At 47.5% G+C, this 17,860-nt stretch overlaps 1 protein-coding gene across 2 annotated transcripts in view; it reads right to left on the bottom strand.

Moving 5' to 3' along the window:
* Nucleotides 1-2,182: 2,182 nt before the first annotated feature.
* Nucleotides 2,183-17,860, bottom strand: part of RXRG (retinoid X receptor gamma) — a 38,100-nt gene continuing 22,422 nt past the window's right edge. The window contains exons 2-10 of one of the 2 annotated variants that reach the window (XM_079314265.1): nt 13,650-13,876; nt 9,867-10,011; nt 9,111-9,290; nt 6,830-6,990; nt 5,560-5,689; nt 4,834-4,966; nt 4,048-4,139; nt 3,678-3,783; nt 2,183-2,949 (exon numbers count right to left, since the gene is read on the bottom strand). In XM_079314265.1, the coding sequence (XP_079170391.1) occupies nt 2,802-2,949; nt 3,678-3,783; nt 4,048-4,139; nt 4,834-4,966; nt 5,560-5,689; nt 6,830-6,990; nt 9,111-9,290; nt 9,867-10,011; nt 13,650-13,876 (1,322 nt within the window). In that variant the 3' untranslated portion in view covers nt 2,183-2,801. The remainder of the gene's footprint in view (nt 2,950-3,677; nt 3,784-4,047; nt 4,140-4,833; nt 4,967-5,559; nt 5,690-6,829; nt 6,991-9,110; nt 9,291-9,866; nt 10,012-13,649; nt 13,877-17,860) is intronic. The other variant, XM_079314264.1, reaches the window with a different exon arrangement.

The raw sequence follows: 17,860 nt of genomic DNA, 5'->3' as shown, positions 1-17,860 counted from the left end.
AATCTAGAAGTGCTGTTATTTGATCCAGTAGAAACTGAAGCAGCTGCTACAGAACCCAAAACTCCACTGTTTTTGGAAGCCCCCTCCACAGAGCACTGCAGAGGGAGCAGCTCAGAATTAAGAAATGCTTTGACACGTTTGGCCTGTACACCAGAACAAAGCTTGTCCGTGGTGAGGGGTAAGTGCTGCTAACTTGAGAAGCTCATGAGATGTGATGCATGGTGGCAAAGAGAAAATGGCCTTGAACCAGTCATTCTAGAGCTTGGCTTTTTTTTTTTTTTTTTAATCCTAGAGCAAAGGAAAAATTGTCTGAGCTTAATCTGAGGCTATGAAGGACTTCATGGGGTAACCAGTGACTGCATGATTTCTTTGGCTTATCAATGATTGTGATTTCTACTGTTTTATGAAAATGAGGGTTTTTCCAGGGTTGAAGATGGGGGAAGCTCCAGCCATGCTGAGCTGCTGTTGTTCTGCAGCAACTCCCAGAAGGACAACCACACCAGTGAGTTATTACCAGCTGCTGTGGGGTTTGTTCCTCAGTGTGTCCAAAGGCTTTGCAAGGGTTGGGGGAAGCACAGCTCTTGGACAACACCCCTGTAGAGAGGTCTACAACATGAATAAGGAATCCAAAGGTTGGGACCAAATCCAGGAGATTGCATCAACCCCCAGTGACTGCACATAGAGCTGTGTTCTCCATGACTTGTTTCCTCTGCTGAGGACACTGGTTTGCCAGTGGCACTTTCAGATGAGCAAATGGTGTTTTATTCACAGAGGCCACATGGAGAGTCATGGTCTCTCTGCCCTGCCAGACACAGGGTGGGGGAGTTTTTGGTGGGCTGAGTGTTAAGTTTTTCCAAAAACCCAGTAGTCATCTGAAAAAACAGGACAAAGCTCTGCTCAAACTGCAGCCTGGAGACCTTGTGGCATAGAAACCAGAGATTACCCTTCCAGGCAAAGAATGAAAGTGTCCAGCAGTCACCTTGAGATTTCCTGGCCCATTTTGGTTACCACATCCTATCACTTCCAACATTAAAATATCACAGGCAGTGGTCTGGATTTGTTTGAGGTCAGCATTAATCAGAAAAGAAACCCAACCCAGCCAGCTGGGGAGCAGTTCTTAGAAGTTTACATCTCTTAGAGGGAGAGGAGAAGCCTGAGCAGCCCAGGCTGGAGGTGACTTCTTGCTGTATGTAACCATCAGTGTGGTGCAGTACCACCCCGTGCAACATCCCAAACTCCAGCAACAATTTTACAACAAACAGGTTGTGTATTTTCTGTATTTAAACACTTTTAATGGAAAATTACCTTGACAATTAAGAATAGCTTCTTAGTCAGTGTTTTCCACATTTTTTAAAATTCTCCCAAGGATTTCTCAGGAGGAGAAGAAAAAATTAAAGCGTTCTCGTTACGTTGGGGTTTTCCCTCTTTTTTTTTTCTCCACTCTTTTAAATTCTCCTTTTCCTTCTCTCAGCGAAACACTGGAAAATGAATCATGTCCCCGTGTGGGAGCTTCAACAAAATGTTTCATTTTTATCCTCCTTCCTTTTCTGTTGTCAGCCCTCCTCTCCCTCGACCTTCCCCGAGCCGGCAGCGTCGCAATCTGTCAGGCGGACAGACAAAGCTGCATCTCACCCCACTGTCTGCTGAGAGGGTCAGCAGGGGCAGATCACTTAACACTACACCTGTTTTATGAATAATAATACAGACAGTTTCCCTGGGTTCCTGGGAGGACTTTTTCCCACCAGGATAAGCGCTGCATATTGAACAAATTAATGTCTTTAACTCGTTTGACTCTGGTTAGCTCGGTTGCAATGGGGAGCTCCAGCCGTGCTGTTGGAGCAGGGGAAAGACCAGGCAGGCCTTTGAGGATACATTTTTAGAGTGTTTTGTTCTTTCCTTCCCTGCAAGTTTCACTTGTGGAAGTGTGAGGTTATAAATTTGGGCTTTGTGAACCTGCTTCCAGAGCAAAAATATGGAGGGGAACAAAAATAAAAAGAACAGGATGCACGAAGCATCAGGAAAATGGAAAGTTATCCATGAGCACACAAGGTCTGTGTCACTGCAAAATATTCCACCTGGACCACAATAAAACACTTTGGTTCTTTTGTCAGTGGCTAGACTAGCTCAGAAAAGGAAAACAAAAAAACCAAACCAAACAACCAAAACAAAACAACTAGCCCCTCACACATTAAAAACTTACTTTTAATATTACTTTAAGACTTCAAAGAATTCAAAGAGTCCAAGAGCTTCTTTTTAAGATGGTGGATTGAAAGGTTTTGATTCACAGTAGCAAGTTCCTCTAGGTCCTTCCTTAGAAGAAGCAATACCTGTCTTCTCTCAGCCAGAGGACTGCATCCATCAGCAGTAGCAGCAATATCCCAAGTGACATTCCTGCCCTGATTTGGGCTGCCCAAGAGTGTCAGGAAGGACCCTCAGCCCCATTCCAAGCTGGACCCGTGACCACAGCAAAAGAGGACACTGCTCTGCCAGCTCCAATCAGTGCCTCACTCGTATCATTTTATTTTTGTTGACTTTTATTGAGAATGAAAAAATAATTTAAAGCAATTATCTGTACAGGAGGAGGGCAGGGGGATGGTTAGCTGGGTAGAGGATCTGTGACCCCTCCTCAGACAGGCCAGGGAGGGTTCCAGGGGGTGATTTACAGCTGTACAAAAACCACGACAATCCCACCGAGGAGGAGCGGAGGGCCAAGGACATCTCTGGAGCTTTCACAGGCTCAGAGCAGAGGGGCAGGAGCTGTGCAGGGACACGGGGGGACAAGGGTCTGGCCAGGCAGACCCTCAGGTGACCTGCAGGGGTGTCTCCAGCATCTCCATGAGGAAGGTGTCGATGGGGGTGTCTCCAATCAGCTTGAAGAAGAAGAGGTGCTCCAGGCACTTCAGCCCGATGGAACGCAGCGCCGGCAGGCGCAGCAGGAGTTTGGCAAACCTGGGAAAAGCCAGAGTCAGAGGCACCAGGGAGGCACTGGCTGCCCTCTCCCACCTATTTCCAAGCCTGCATGAGCCCAAATTCTCCCTCCCCCCACCCAAAAAAAAAAACCCAAAAAAAAACCCCAAAAAACTTTGGTCTCAGGCTTAGATTCTCTTAAGCTTTTAAGATAAACACTCGTTGCCTCGTGTGGAGGGAAAATGGACCTTTCCAAAACAGAATTTGGCATTTGTAAAGCAGAAAAGGGAAGGGAAGGGGAACGGGAAGGGGAAAGGGAAGGGAAAGGGAAGGAAAATTGTACATCCAGGTTCTCCCTCCACCTTAACACCTTACAAGACTTACATCTCCATGATACCATTTAAATCTGTCTTCCAAAAAATCCTCAGGCTCCAAGAGGGCGCACAGCCCCTCGGCTCCCCTTTGGAGACACAGCTGGAAGGGGGTGCAGGGGATCCCTGTTGTTCCTGCCCTCTGTCTGTGGTGACAGCCAGAGCCAAAGCCAGCAGAAGAAACTGTGGGCAGTGGTGGGGACCGACCCAGCTGCCGGCGCTTCGAGAGCTCGGCCAGCAGAGGGTAGGATTGGATTGGAAAGCAACAAAAATTCCAACTCCAGGACATCCCAAGGGCTCGGGATTTGGGCACTGTGGCTCAGGCAGAGGCAGCACTGACTCAGCCTGTGCCCAGTCTCCTCTCCCCAGGGTGGGCATGGCGCTGCTGGTGGCACTCACCTCCCTGGCTGCTCGGGGTATTTCTGCTTGGTGTAGGCTTCCAGCGTGGCATAGACCTTCTCCCGCAGAGACTCCACTTCCGAGGGGCTGGACAGACCCTTGGCATCTGGTCAAGGGAGAACATGCAGGTGGGGAAAGAATCTCTGCAGAGGGGGTAGGAGAGGACTCACACGCTCTTTAATCCTTTATTCAGAGACTGGGATAAATCTTGGGCTACTGGGAGGTGTCCCTGCCCATTGCAGGGGGTTGGAATGATGTGATCCTCGAGGTACCTTCCAACCCAAAGCACAAAATCTGTCTGCAGCCCTGATGCTCACTGTCCCAGTGATCTGCTGTGGCCCACACAGACCATTTGCCACCTGGGACTTACCTGGGTTAAACAGGACAATGGCTCGCAGGCACCCCAGCTCCGACTTGTCCATCTGCATGTCTTTCATTTTGGACACCAGCTCTGTCAAAACCCTGGCGTGGGGAACATGGGTGAGCAGACAACCAGATACCAGTGTCTCTACTCACCCTCAATTCCTCTCTGCAGAAAGAGTGGCATCTTTGAGGCACAGCCATGCCCCACACTGCTGTTCTACTAGTGCATCAGCAACATCCAGGGACCTGAGCATCAAGTTTGCTTCTGTTCTCAATTTGTTCAGCATGCAGCACTCACAGTTTGCACTCACTCAAGGAAAACCACATGGGTTTTCTCCACTTTTTACTGTGCAGTGCAAAACATAGGCACTGTCCTTACACGTGCCACAGAGTGGTGAGGCAGTGTCCTGCCAGGCAGGGAGCAGGCATGCCAGGGACAATATGTGTGCAGTTGTCACACAAGCAAGTTGGGATTTAAGGCTTTGCCATCTAAAGCTCTTGATGAGCAATATTAGGCCTAGATACAGCAAATTTTCAATAGTGGAACACTCCTCCCCCTGCATACCCAACCCAACATCTACTTCTGCAGCTGCAAATCCCTTCCCACTGCCCTTTTACCCCATTCTCAATTTTTAAGGCAATCAAGCATCCCATGCCAATTCCAAGCTACTTCTGCCCCAAACCACAAAGGGTTGGCTCTAGTTCCCCTTAAGTTATGTTTCCCATTCAGAGGGGAAGGCAGAGCCAGCCTGGCCACCCCTTTAGGGGGGATGACAGGAGCAGGGTGAGGTACCTGTCGAAGATGGAGCCCACACCAGCGCTGTGGGCACTGCTGCGGTGCACGTGCAAGCCCGTGGCCAGCAGGATCCCATCCTGGACTGACACAGAGCGATGGGAGAAAGAGGCAATGAGCAGCTCATTCCAGCCTGCAAGCACAGGAGAGCATGGCACATGAGGCATCCTGGCCAAAAATCAGTCCCACGTGGAGCAGCAGAGATGGTTTCTCCCTGCTGGCTTTAGAGGAGAGTTGGTACCCCCAGGTACCAGCTGCAGCCCTTGACAGCACTGCAAGGGGTGGGCTATCCCTTGGAAATATTTGGAAAATGCTCTCAGGTACATGGTGTGATTCTTGGGTTGTTCTAGGCAGGGCCAGGAGTTGGAATTTGATGATTCTTGAAGGTTTCTTCCAACTCAATTCTATGACCCTAACAAGCAGCAAGCACGAAGCAGAAATTGGCTCAAAGGGGAAAAAAATTTTAAAATTACAAAAAAAAGAAAGGGGAAAAATATTCTGGGTTTTCTTCCTAAAAGCCATATTCCTAACAACTGCAATCCCTTTGCAAACAACAGATTCTATTGCCTCACCCACAGCCTCTGCCAGCCTCTCCTCGTGTCTCAGAACAGGAGATGCAGGGATGGACTGGCTCAGGATTGCACATGCAGCATCCAGCCTGGCTGGCTGTCCCAGGGAAGGGACAGGAGCAGCAGGGACAGCCAGGTGCCAGGTGGGGGACACTACCTGCCCGGAGGAGGATGACTTGGTCTTCCAGAGTCAGGTCAGAGAAGTGGGGGATGCGCTTGGCCCACTCCACCAGTGTGAAGAGCTGCTTGTCAGCAGCGTGGCAGATGTTGGTGACAGGGTCGTTTGTCTGACAAAGAGGGGTAGAAAAAGGGAAAGAGCAGAGGAAAAGAGGAGAATTCATCAGTGAAAAACCTCTGATTATCACAATCATAATCAATAATGCATGTGGTATTGAGTTAATGATGCTCAAGGCCACAAGTACAGCACACAAACTGCCCAAAATCTCAGCTGGGTGCTGCTGGGAAAAGCAGGTATTTCTAACCATTGTCCCCTCTGCTGCCAGCCAAGCCAGTTTGGTGCCTTGCAGTGGGTACCTACAACAGAGACTAGATAAGATTAAGAAAATAAAAAGGAATATTTATTAAAGGTGTTCATTAGCCACATCTTGGGCAGTCAAAAGCCTCTAAGAGGGGCTGAACCCAAGAAGGATGATGGTCAGGAGTTTTTAATTATAATTATTATATATATATATAGATATATATATATATGTTTGGTCCATTTACATATCAAGGATTAATCTTCCAATTACAGCTTCAGGTAATGAAGTCATATACCCCCAGTTTGCTCTCCCCTAATTCACTTTATTTTATACTTTTTGGGGCCTGAAGTTGTAGGGTGTCCTTGAGTTTCTTCATTATTTTGTCTGAATAAAATGTGAAGACAGTAGCTAACACTCTATATGGAGTTTTAGAGTTATACCCTAAAACAGTACAGGATTTGGAAAATATAAAAGCTAAAATCCTAAGGCATCAAGCTGGTTGCTACTTTTCTGTTTGCTTGTTGTCCTTTGCAAAGCAAGTCCCTCGTGGCTGGCTGCAGTCCTGCTCCCCAGGGCACATCTAAAAGGCAGGGAGCAGCCCCTGAACAGGCATGAGCAGCAGCTTAATCCAAACCAGAAAAACCACAGCAGTGTTCTTGGTCACAGGGGCAGACAGAAATGTTCATGGCCATGCACGTGTGGAAGCCAGCACAGGGCTCAGACTCTCCAGCATCTATTTCCCTATCATTGAAACTAGAGGAGACTTGGGAAAAAAACTGCTTGGAAAATAACATATAGGCTGTTTTCTAGTTGTCATGCAGAGTAGCTCCAAAAGCAAAACTGTTGGTGATTTTTAGGTGGTGTGGAGCAAAGTCTTCTGGTTATTCTGCTGCAATGCCAGCTCAGAGCCCCTCATCTCTGGCTGCAGGTGATGTCAGTGGCCCTTACCGAGCTCTCTGTGCCCACGTCACTGTATGCCTCTGTTTTGGGCTCCACTGCCAGCTCAGCTTCCAGGATCCTCTCCACGGGCATGTCCTCACTGCCGCTGCTTGTGGACTCAGCCTCATTGTCACTGCGCTCCCTGCTCCTCTGCCTCTCCTCCTGCACAGCTGAGGGACACAAGCACAGCTCTCTGCACCCACAGCAACACTCACCTGCCCGCAGGTGGGAGGAGAAACCCCCCCGCAGGAGGGGGAGAATGGGAAATCACTTTCAACATTTTTTAAAATAAAAAAAAAAAATCAGATGCACAGCCGTTCAATCACAGCAGCCTCCAAATTCGACAACACGTTTCCAAAGTATGAAGCTCCAGAAGAGAGGGAGGAGGAGCTGGTACCTGCAGGTGGCAGCCTGGACCTGGCTGTCACTAGGGGCTGGAGGGACCCAGCACTCACACACAGGTTTGTTGTGCTCTCAGCTGCTTCCAGCAGTCCCAGTGCACTTTCAACAATCCCACAGTCAACAGTCCCAAACCCCCAGCTGGATTCACACATGCTGCTTGTCTCATTCCTGAGCAAAATCCCACCCAGTCTGGCGTCACCTCTCCCTCTACCACCTCTCCTCCTCATCCTTCCCACTACAAAGTTCCTTCTAAATCAGTACCCAAATCCCTTCCCTCCCTTCTCCCCTCTCTGTTTTCCAAAATAGCTGCTGACTGAATGCACAGAATCATGACATTCTCTCCAAAACTCAGTTATTAACTCCCAGGGCTGCTGTGTGTAAGATTGGTCAGTGTAGGGCCTGTGTATCTTGTGTACAACAGAAGTCCTGGGCACCTTTATATATATATATATATATATTTTTTTTTTTTTTTTGAGAAATCCCAAAGGGAAATATGACAATTCTGCATTAAAAAAATGAAGTGACCAGCAGGCGTAATATCTTTGTACAATTTTAAATAAATCTAATATTGTTATATTAAATACAACATAATAGATTACAATATACTAATTTATTATTAATAATATTAATATAAATGGTAATATTATTATTATATTATGAGCTATTATATTGTTTGGTTCACTGCTGGGGAGAAATGGCAGCACCCAAGGAGATGGATCAGTGGGGCAACCAGCCTAGTGCTAGTGAGGGAGGGCAACACAGAACACAGGTATATGCCAGTCAGGTGGGAGGAACATCTGTCCTCTTTAGAGTAAGGGACAGGAAAAGCTATAAAAATGTTTCTGAAGTCACCAAAATCTTACTGGAAAAAAGAACATGGCAAGGAAATACCAATGCCATCACTCAGCCCCTGAACTCAAGCTGCACTGTCCCCAGTTTCTGCAGCTCCCAAAAAAACCCTGTGATTGTTGCAGCCAAACCAGGATCCTGGGGTTTAAATTTTCACTCTCTGCAAAAGGAAGTTGCTTTAACACCCTGGTCCTCTGAACCACTTTGCACCTGGCTGGAAGAGGGAGCTGTGCCTGGGATTAAGTCTCTGATTCCAGCCTGATTGGATTTTGCAGCCCCCTGCTGCCCTGGGAGCTCGAGGCAGCACAGCTTTGGTGATGCTGCAGGACAAGGATCAGCTCATGCCCAGTGTTAGAGCTGCTGGAAATGATAGAGAACTATAAAATAAGAGAGAAATAAGTTATTCGCCCTTATCCTGCAGTACAAGAATTAGGTGGTGACAAATGAAGTCAGCAAACCAAAATTAAAAAAGGAAGCTGCTCTTGACAAAGGAGACAAGAAGGCTGCAGGACCCCTGGGTGCTGTTCCCAGCAGAGCTTTACAGGTTTCCAAGGGGTCCAAGCTATTAAGAGTCACTAACTAGAAGCAAGATTGGGTCAAAATCAGTTAAAATCTTCAATGCTCACCAGTGTGTGTAAGTGAGAAGAAAAATATAGTGTAGGAGCTTCCCCATCAGTCTCTTCACTTATCAGCCCTTCTCCTTATTAGGAAAACATTCTCCACAGAAGGGGTTGTCAAACATGGGGACAGGCTGCTCAGGGATGTGGCTGAGTCACCATCCCAGAGGTGTTTAAAGTTCAGGTAGATGTGGCTCTTAGGGACAGGGTTTAGGGGTGGAATCTGCATTGCTGGGCCAATGGTTCCACTTGATCCAAAAAACCTTTTCCAACCTAAACTATGATCCTCATTTTCTTTACATAATGAGCTCCACAATGCCCTGACACTCCTGGTGTGGGGTTTTGTCACCAAGAGTCTGACTCATCCTAAAGAATGAAGGAAAATTTCTCCATCCCATTGCCTCCAGCAGCCCCAGTCCTACCTTCCCTCTTCATGCCCATGGCCAGGCACTTCTGATAGCGGCAGTACTGGCAGCGGTTGCGTTGGCGCTTGTCGATGAGGCAGTCCTTGTTATCCCGGCAGGTGTAGATCAGATCCTTCCTGATTGTCCTCTTGAAGAAGCCTTTGCATCCCTCACAGCTGTACACCCCATAGTGCTTCCCTGAGGGGGAAAGGGAGTGGGTGGGCAGGCAAGTATTTGCCCTTCCTTCCAGCGTGGAGGAGCTCCAACCAAAGCCAAAAGTGAAAAGCTGCAAGGTGTCACCTTAGCAGAACAGTGACCAGCAGCAGCCAAACCACAGGAGCACTGTTTTCCTGGGATAAGGGAGGGCTGCATCCCTGTGGGGTGATGTGGAGCATCTTGGCTGCAGAACAGCCACAAGCAGTAAATGGGGTGCACTGATATGAGGAGGGTTTGTAAGGCCCATGGGGTGCTAGAGAAAACACAGGCACAGCCAGAACACAGCTAGCACAAAGCACAGGTAAATGGGAACACAGAGATTTTGACAGATTTACCTTTGGTGAACAGGGGAAGAAGGTAAAATGAAATTATACACCCATGGGAGAAGAGGACATTTAGGTTTGCTCACTTTTGGGCACTAATCTGCAATACAGACAGCCAGGCTCAGCCCTGATCTTGCAATGCCAGTACGGCCCCAGTGAGCCCCCAAGCCTTGCTTCAGAGCACCAGGAGAGTTCTCACTGCACAAAACCCTCCCCAAGAAAAAAACCCTCCTACCTGAGGACCTGTCCCCACAGATGGCACAGATGTGTTTGGCTAGGGATCCTGGACTTGTGGATGGATAATTCATGTTCCCCATCCCTGGGAGACCCGGCAAAGGCTTGACATCCTCCGAGCTGCTGACGTTGTTCAGGACATTGAGCTGCAGAAGCCACAAGACAGGTTAGAGGGGAGAGACTCACATCTCAAAGAAACCACCCCCAAATGGAGCTGATCCTTCCCTTGCTGCTCCTGCTGCGCTTGTCCCACAAGTTTATCCCCAGCAAGTCCATGGGGCTGCCGTGGGCAGGCAGGCATCCTCTGCTGAATGCAGCAGGAGGGGTTTGAGCAGGCACTAAAGCAGATACTGCCTGATGTTCTAACCAAAGCCAGGACTAAGCAGAACTGGAAAAGGGCAGGCTGAAAGCTCAACTGCTCAGTTACAGCCTCCAAGCCATGAGGCTGGTAGGATCCTGCCTGCTTCATTAGAGGATGCTGATCGCTGCCTGCTGGCAGCCACCAGCACTAACAGCTTAGCAAAAAAGAGTTTTACAGCCAGGTGATTTGTTACAATCCAACCTGCACTGCTGCATGGCTAGGGAAGCTGTAATAGTGTCAAAAAAAAAAAAAAAAAATTAGTGGGTTAACTTCCCTGCCCCATTATATCTGCATGTACACATAAAAACGTGGCCATCTGGGGACTCTCTGGGACTTTGGTTCCCAAACACTACCACAGGTGGCAGATTTGGGGTTACCAGAATATTAATAAATAAATAAATAAATAAATAAAAGTTGAGCATCTAAAAATCAGTGGCTGTGAGATGCAGGCAAACAATGCAGAGCCCCCAGCTGAGATCCCCAGGAGCTGCTTGTGGCTGCTGAAGTTAAAGGTTACAAACCCACATCGATTACAGACCAAAGCCTGATGTTACCCAGGGCTTCATTTTATTGCTGTTTGCTTTGGAGCCACAGGCAGGGCAGGGAGGATTAAGCACATCTTGTCAAAAGCTGGCTGGGCAGACCAATGTCTCTCCCAGCTTTCCATCAAATCACCTTCCCCACTGTCGTGGGTTGAGGGCTGGGGATGGTTGTTCCATCCCTGGGTTTGTTTGGAACAGTCATGCCAGTTTATCAGCTCAAATTCTTCTTCCCAGCAAGAGGAAGGGATAGAAAACAAAGGTTTGGATGAAGACCCAGCTCCAGCCTTCATTCCAATCTCTGTAACATTTAAAACGGTAGATTTCATGCATGTTGCTGAAAGTTCTCCATTTGCTCCAAGAAGCTGCACATTTTCCACAAAAATGTGGTAATTTCCACAGCAAATTTCAGTAAAGAACAAGGGTCCATCCCACTGGAAATTTTGGACCCGTCATCAGAAAAATAAAAAGGCAAAGCCTGTTCTTAGCTTCCCTCACTGCTGTCCCTTCATTTTCAAAGCTTCAAAGGTTTTAATAACATGGAAAATAAAATTTATCTAGCAAAAATCAGGAGCCAAATTGTTTTGCTCCACCAGAAAATGTAAGTGTATTGGGAAAAATTGCCCAGAGGAACAGAAGTTTGATCTCCCCAGCAGAGACTCAAACCAGCACTGGCAACTCTAAAGCCTTATGCTTCAAATTCCAGGCCAAGGAAATGGGAAATAAACCTCTTCCTCCCCACAAATCCCCATCATCTTGGCAAAATGCTGAGCCAGGAGGAACTTTCTGTGGTTTAAAATATCACTCAGAACTCAGGTACCACCTTTTCTTCCTCCCTGTCTGCACTTTGGCACAATAAAAGGGAGAGAAGGTGCACAGGAGGGGGACACACAGGGCAGTTTTAGCCATCAGTGTCCTTAGAGCTTGACTCCTGCAGGTTAAGTGCAATCATGTATGATATCTGGGACAACTGCTTGAACCCAAATCCATTAGCTGGCTCCCTGCTGAATCCCCAGGGCCCAGCTGTCTCCTTGCATTAGAGGCAACACAAATGGAACCCTCTCCTCAGATCTGGGAACCTGGCACAGCGCCCAGGCTGGGGAAACCACTTCCCAGAGCATCCCCAATCCCAAAGGAAAGGCTTCCAACCAGCCAATAGTGCCACAACTTCCTGTCCAGCCATCCTGCCCTTGATGCCATGGGCACAAATTCCATCAGATCCATGGGGAAGAGCTGGGTGGTGCAAGGGGAGGATGGATGCTCCAGCATTCCCACTGCTGAGAGCAGGAGCCCACACAGGAATTGAGGATGCTGGGGAAAGGTAAGCCAAACCTCATTCTCTTCAGAGGCCTCCTCACACCATCCTCTCCCAGTCTGCCAGGTGCTAAGAAGAGCTTCAGGCATTCCAAGGAGTAGCAGCAGGGAATGGGGTAGAGTGGGATCATCTCCTTGCTTTTCCCTCAGCAGGAGCCACGAGGCCTCTGAGTATTTCCTACCTTTGGGTTCCACTAACAAAACACAAAATCTTCCTTATGAGAGGTAGATTTTTCATTTATATCTGGATGTCCAGAACATTCCAGCTGTCTGCCAAAATGCCACAGTGCCACCAGAAATCCAGGAGGCGGTGCCAGGCTTTTGGAGCAGAGCCACCCTGGGAGGCTCCCAGCCCCATCCCTGGCTCAGGGAGGTGCCAGCTCTAACACCTGGGTCCTGAAGGGAAACCTCAGCACCCAGGTGAGCACAGGCAGTAAGGATGGGAGTGCTTCATCTTGCTTCAGGCCAAGTTTATACACAACACAGTAGGTGGCTGGCATTTAAGCATTAACATTTGTCTCTCCCTAGAAAGTCTGTCTGCTTCCCAGATAATGAAATGAAGCAGACATGCTTTTGCAGAGGAAGGGCAATGCTGCAGCCCCTGGCTATCCTGTCTGTTTCCATGTACAGCAGAGCTGCACCCGCAGTGAGAACAAAGCTGGAAATTAGCTCTGTTCCCTTATCCTGTAGGGTATTTTAAAACTGCTGTGATCTCTGTGATTTATGCAGATTCAGTGGGTAGAAAATGTTATTTGCAACTTGTATTGGGTTGCGGTATGGGATGTGGCCAGCAATGTGTATTCTGTCCTCATCTGTTGAGCCAGTTGGGGCAGTGACCCTGATCTCCTGGCACATATTATCTGCTAATGGGCCAGCTTTAAACCAGCTGGGGCAATCATCTTTATCTTTCCACAGCCCATCCTCCCTCCAGGCAGATATCATCTGCTGCTGGCCCATTCAGTCCCACTGCATGACTGATAAAATTCCATCATCCCACTGGGAGATGCTCCAGCCAGGGGGAGCAGCCAAGCCTTTCCTATCCAGAGAAAAACTGAGATTTTGGACACCAAGGGACCTTCTTCCCACTGGATTCCAGAGGAAAGCCAGACCTTTCCACATTGTCCCTGCACCTTCAGAGGAAACTGCACCTTCTCCAGGAGCACTGCTCCAGCTGAACCACATCTGCCCCTGCAGGAGGATGCAGCCACCATTGAATGGGACTGCTGCCACCACCCTGACTGACTGACTGGTGTCAGCTTGGATTCTGACTCTGACAGGGTTTGGGATTGTTCTTTGTAATGCTGTATTTCTATTTTAATTTTCCTAGTAAAGAACCGTTATTCAAAATTCAAAATTCAAAAAATCTTTGCCTGAGAGCCTCTTAATTTCAAAATTTTAATAATTAGGGAGGGGTTTCAAAGAGAAGCTCCTGCCTCTATTGGCAGACACCTGCCCTTCAAACCAGGACACACCTGAGCTCCCTGAGTGGCCAAACTCCCCACCACCCACCCCCTCTCTCAATTTTCAGGACTTTTCCCATCCCCAGCAAAGGAAGCGCGCACATCCCCACCTGTGGGCTGGCGTGGGTGACGAAGTTGACGCCGGGAGCGGAGGAGAGCGCGACGGGGTGTGAGCCCAGGGAGGAGGCGATGACCCTGTAGGGCGAGCCCAGGGCGCTCATGGGCGACGGCAGCGCCCGCGCGGCGCCCGCGGGGGGCTCCAGGTACCCGTGGGGTCCCTCCACGGGACTCCCCGAGGACAGGCTCACCGACGTGGGGCTGGCGTGCACCGGGGAGTCTGCAGGGAGAAGCAGAGGGGAAGCTCACTCAGCGTCACAGCCTCAAAACCAACCTCAAAACCAACCAGAGAATTGTGCTGTAAAGCGGGTTGGAGATAGTGAGTTGGGTATTTTTTAATTTTTTAGAGAGAAATTATAGGGATTGAGTAAAAGCTTTTGGATGGATTGAAGTACATTAAGTTACTTACACATAAGGTAGAGCTGTAAGTCTAAGTTTTATGATAAGTAAGTTAGAAAGTTTTAGTGTGAGCTTTTATTCTTTTAGTAAGTAAAAGGTTTGGATATTAAAGTAGAAGTACGAGTTTTAGTGAAGGTTGAAAAACGTACTAATGTTTTTAGTAGAGGTTTTAAGACTGTAGTTGAAGGCAATGCTTAGACATAATGAGTTATAGTAAGAGTATTACTTACATTTTAAATAGAACAAAATAAGTTGTGTGTGTAGTTTATACATAACGCAACATGTTAAGAAAGTAAAATTTTATTAAGTTAAGGAGTGGTGGTTTGAGTTTACATCTTAGCTTGTTAAAAAATCTTATATAAGAGCATGTACTGGGGACAGTTAGTGCTTTTCTGCTTTTCCTGCCTTTGCTTTTCTTTTTGCTTTTGCTCACCATCATCAGTCAACACCCAAAAAGAAGACAGGAGCTGCTGCAGTAACATCAGCTTCTCTGGACCTTTGACGGGAGCAGCTCCTACTTCTGTTTGAAACTTTACACCAAAACTTAGCATAAACTTTAATGACTGTAACTGTGCCTTTTGAAACTAAAGTGCTTCTACAATAAATAACCTTTTAGCAACTGTTAGCTGCTTCGCTCATTTTAAAAAATAACATGACAAAGTCAGTGCCAAGAGCACTGGAGGTCGTAACCTCACAAAGGGAAAAGAACAAAATGTTGTTTATAGTACAGGAAAATTAGTTACATCCAGCAACAAAACTTATTAGGAAGGTAATGCTTGATAACAAAATATTCCTTCTCTGCTCCAGTGCCTCAGCAGACTTGGGAGAAGGCATTGCTGCCTGCCTGCCTCAGGCTGGTTTGCTCTGAACTCTTCCCTGAGGTTTCTTTTCTTTTTTTCCAAGACAGCTCTAGAGACAGCACACTTCTGAAACCCTGAAATCCTCACCACCAGCCTGGCAACTCTGACTGTTCCACATTGTTATGGGCTGATGCCTAAACTTAGACACACATGTTTCATGAAGCACCTCTGCTCCTTGAGATGGCTCTGGCCTTGTGCTCCCATGGTTTAATTTCCTCCCTTCCCACCCAAGTGTGTCTCCACTCTTCCATTCCACATGTTCACTCCCAAAGCTGGGTGCCAGCATCTTCCACAGGAGCTGGAGCAACACAGCAATGGCTTGTGAAGTTTCAGGACAAGGCAGACACAAAATGATTTGTCCTTTTTATTTTTCCTCATTTGTACAAATCAGAGCAGAGATTTTGGCCACACAGATGTGCCAGGGCACAGCTACAGGGACAGAGGGTTTCCTCCACATCACCAAGCTGAGCCCCATGAGATCAGTCTGCCCCTGAACCCTGCTGGGGAAGAAGTGTAGAAAACCATTGCCACTTCAGGGCAGACTCTAAACCTGAGCAACTCAACCAAACAACTCCACTGTCTTCTGCAAGACCAGTCACAAATAGTCAGAGGGTATCTAGGCATCAAATGCCCACTAATCCCAATGGGTTGTGTATCTAGGTGCATTTTAAGGATTTACATGACCTTTTCTCCCTCCCTTAGAATTTTCCAGCCCTAGTTAGCATTGGCTGTCATTAACATTTCTGTGAAGCATTATTTCTCTGTTGGTTTCTCAACACAGGAGACCATTCCCTGGAGTAGCAAGGCAAAGATGTTGTGTGGGAAGGTCACACAGTTGGTTTTTCATGGCTGGCACGGAGGATACATTCTCCCCTTGCATTTGCAAGTAAGGTAGAGCTTTGGTGTTTTGTTTGTTTGTGGCTTTCCCCCCCCCCCCCTCCTTTTAACATTATTGCAAAGTTATTTACGTGACAGTGTTTGTTATTCTACCTGAAGTAACAATCAAATCTGATTCAAAGGGAAGATGCACAATAAAGACGGGAAAAGGTCAGCTTGCTGAATAACATTAAAGACATTTGTCAGAGTCAAGGAGGACTCGATCCGCCGTTATCAACCCACTTCAGACTTAATTCTGCAGAGGGAGAGGGAGAAAAGGTCTTTGTCAATTCTTGCTCTGGCTTTTTGGATCAATTCTCCCAGTGGGAGAGCGATGTGCAGCAAGAGGAAGCTCAATGACAAGAGCAGAAGCCTGGGAGGCAGCGAGGCGGTCTGGAGGCAGGGCCAGGGCTGCTGCCTGCTGCCACAGAGTCCCCACGTCCCCCTGCCACCATCAGGGACACACAGCCTGCTTTCTGCCAGCAGACTGCAAAATCCCGACCTGGGAATGCATTCCAAGCACTCAAGTCCTTCATCCCAGGGACAGAGTGCCTTTAGCAGATGTGCTGTTTGCCTGGACCCTCCTTACCTAAGCAAGCAATCAGCTCACAGAGGCACCTCAGATGTTTCTTGGGGCTTAAAAGAACCATCCTGACCATTATCAGCTTCAGAGAAAAGCAAATGCATTTTTCATCACCTGTGGTACCATAACACACACCAGTCCTCCTCAGCATCTGTAGCACAGACCTAGAAAGAATTTGCTTTTATGCCTCTTTAAATAACTAGGTAAACAACATTGCCTTTGAGGATTCCTCAGCTTGGAAAATAAGTCATTGCAGGAGATATTGGGCCAAGATCTATCACACCAGGACAGCTGAGCAGAAGAATGTTTCTTCATCCTTTTCCATTAACACAGAAAAGGGCATATTTTGAAAGTATCATGCAGAAGATTTAAACCAATAAGAAAAGACACCCAGGAGAGTTAACTGTTTGCTTTTATGCCAGACCTTACAGAAATGCTGTCACTGCTAAGTTTCTCCATTAGAGAGGCTCCAGGCTTCACATTTTCATGTGAAAACTTCCAGACTGTCACCCAAGGAGGCTGCTGGCCCCACTGTGGGCTTGTGTCCCTGCCAAGGGGCAAACATTTCAGGGCTGTGCCCAGGGGAATCCCCTAGAGCCCAGGATGGGATCAAAGCTCAAATCCAGGAGACCTAGAAGGTTTGAACCTCTGCTATCCCAGCAATGAGATATTTTGGAGAAAGAGAAGAGGAAGTGTGAATGCACTGAATGTTTGCTGGTGGAGATGAATAAATGAAAACACCCACTGGAGAGCACAGAGGTGTAAAGCCAGGCTTTACCAGGGCCTGATGACACAAACCAGAGTTAACAGGTTTGTTCCTACAGTGCCTGGCCACACTGTCCTGCCAAGGCTCTGACAAACCCCTTGGTCAAATCCTGCAGTCTTGACTTTCCACTTACCAAATAACAACTTTATCCATCTGTTACAAATTGGAGTAAAGCCCCTATTTAGAAAAGCACAACAACCACCACAAAAAGCCCACAAACAACAAAAAAAACCAACTTTGACTTCCAGCCCCTTTCTGGGATAAGTCTGCTAATCCATTCCCCAGGGGAGTAGAAATGCATTCTCCAGCACCTGGGGAAAATCCTCCTCTCAGCTTCTCATTTTCAGGCAGAGTGCACTGAGAGGGATATAAGAAATCACTGTTAGCAGACTATCAGCTTGTGAGAGGAACAATTTTCATGGCTGAAAGGTGTGCAGGGAGAGCCATGCCAAAGCATCCTTGACCCTGGGGTTAATTATTCACTCAGATGAATACACTCAAACCTGTTTCAGTTCTAAGAAGCCAGGGAGGCTTTGGACTGTGCAAACAGCCATGTCATGAAAGAAAATAGTTAATTAATTAGTTGATAATTGAATTAAATAATTGACTAAATTAAATCATTTGTAAGAAGGTACTGATGGTCTATGTCCCACATCACCCAGCAGAACCCAGACAGGGTTCACCAGCATGGAACAGCTTTCCTGCAGGTATTTTCTCCCA

Source organism: Erithacus rubecula, assembly GCF_903797595.1.
Source record: "Erithacus rubecula genome assembly, chromosome: 10".
NCBI classification, from domain to species: Eukaryota; Metazoa; Chordata; class Aves; order Passeriformes; family Muscicapidae; genus Erithacus; species Erithacus rubecula.
This window is presented reverse-complemented; position numbering and strand designations above follow the sequence as displayed.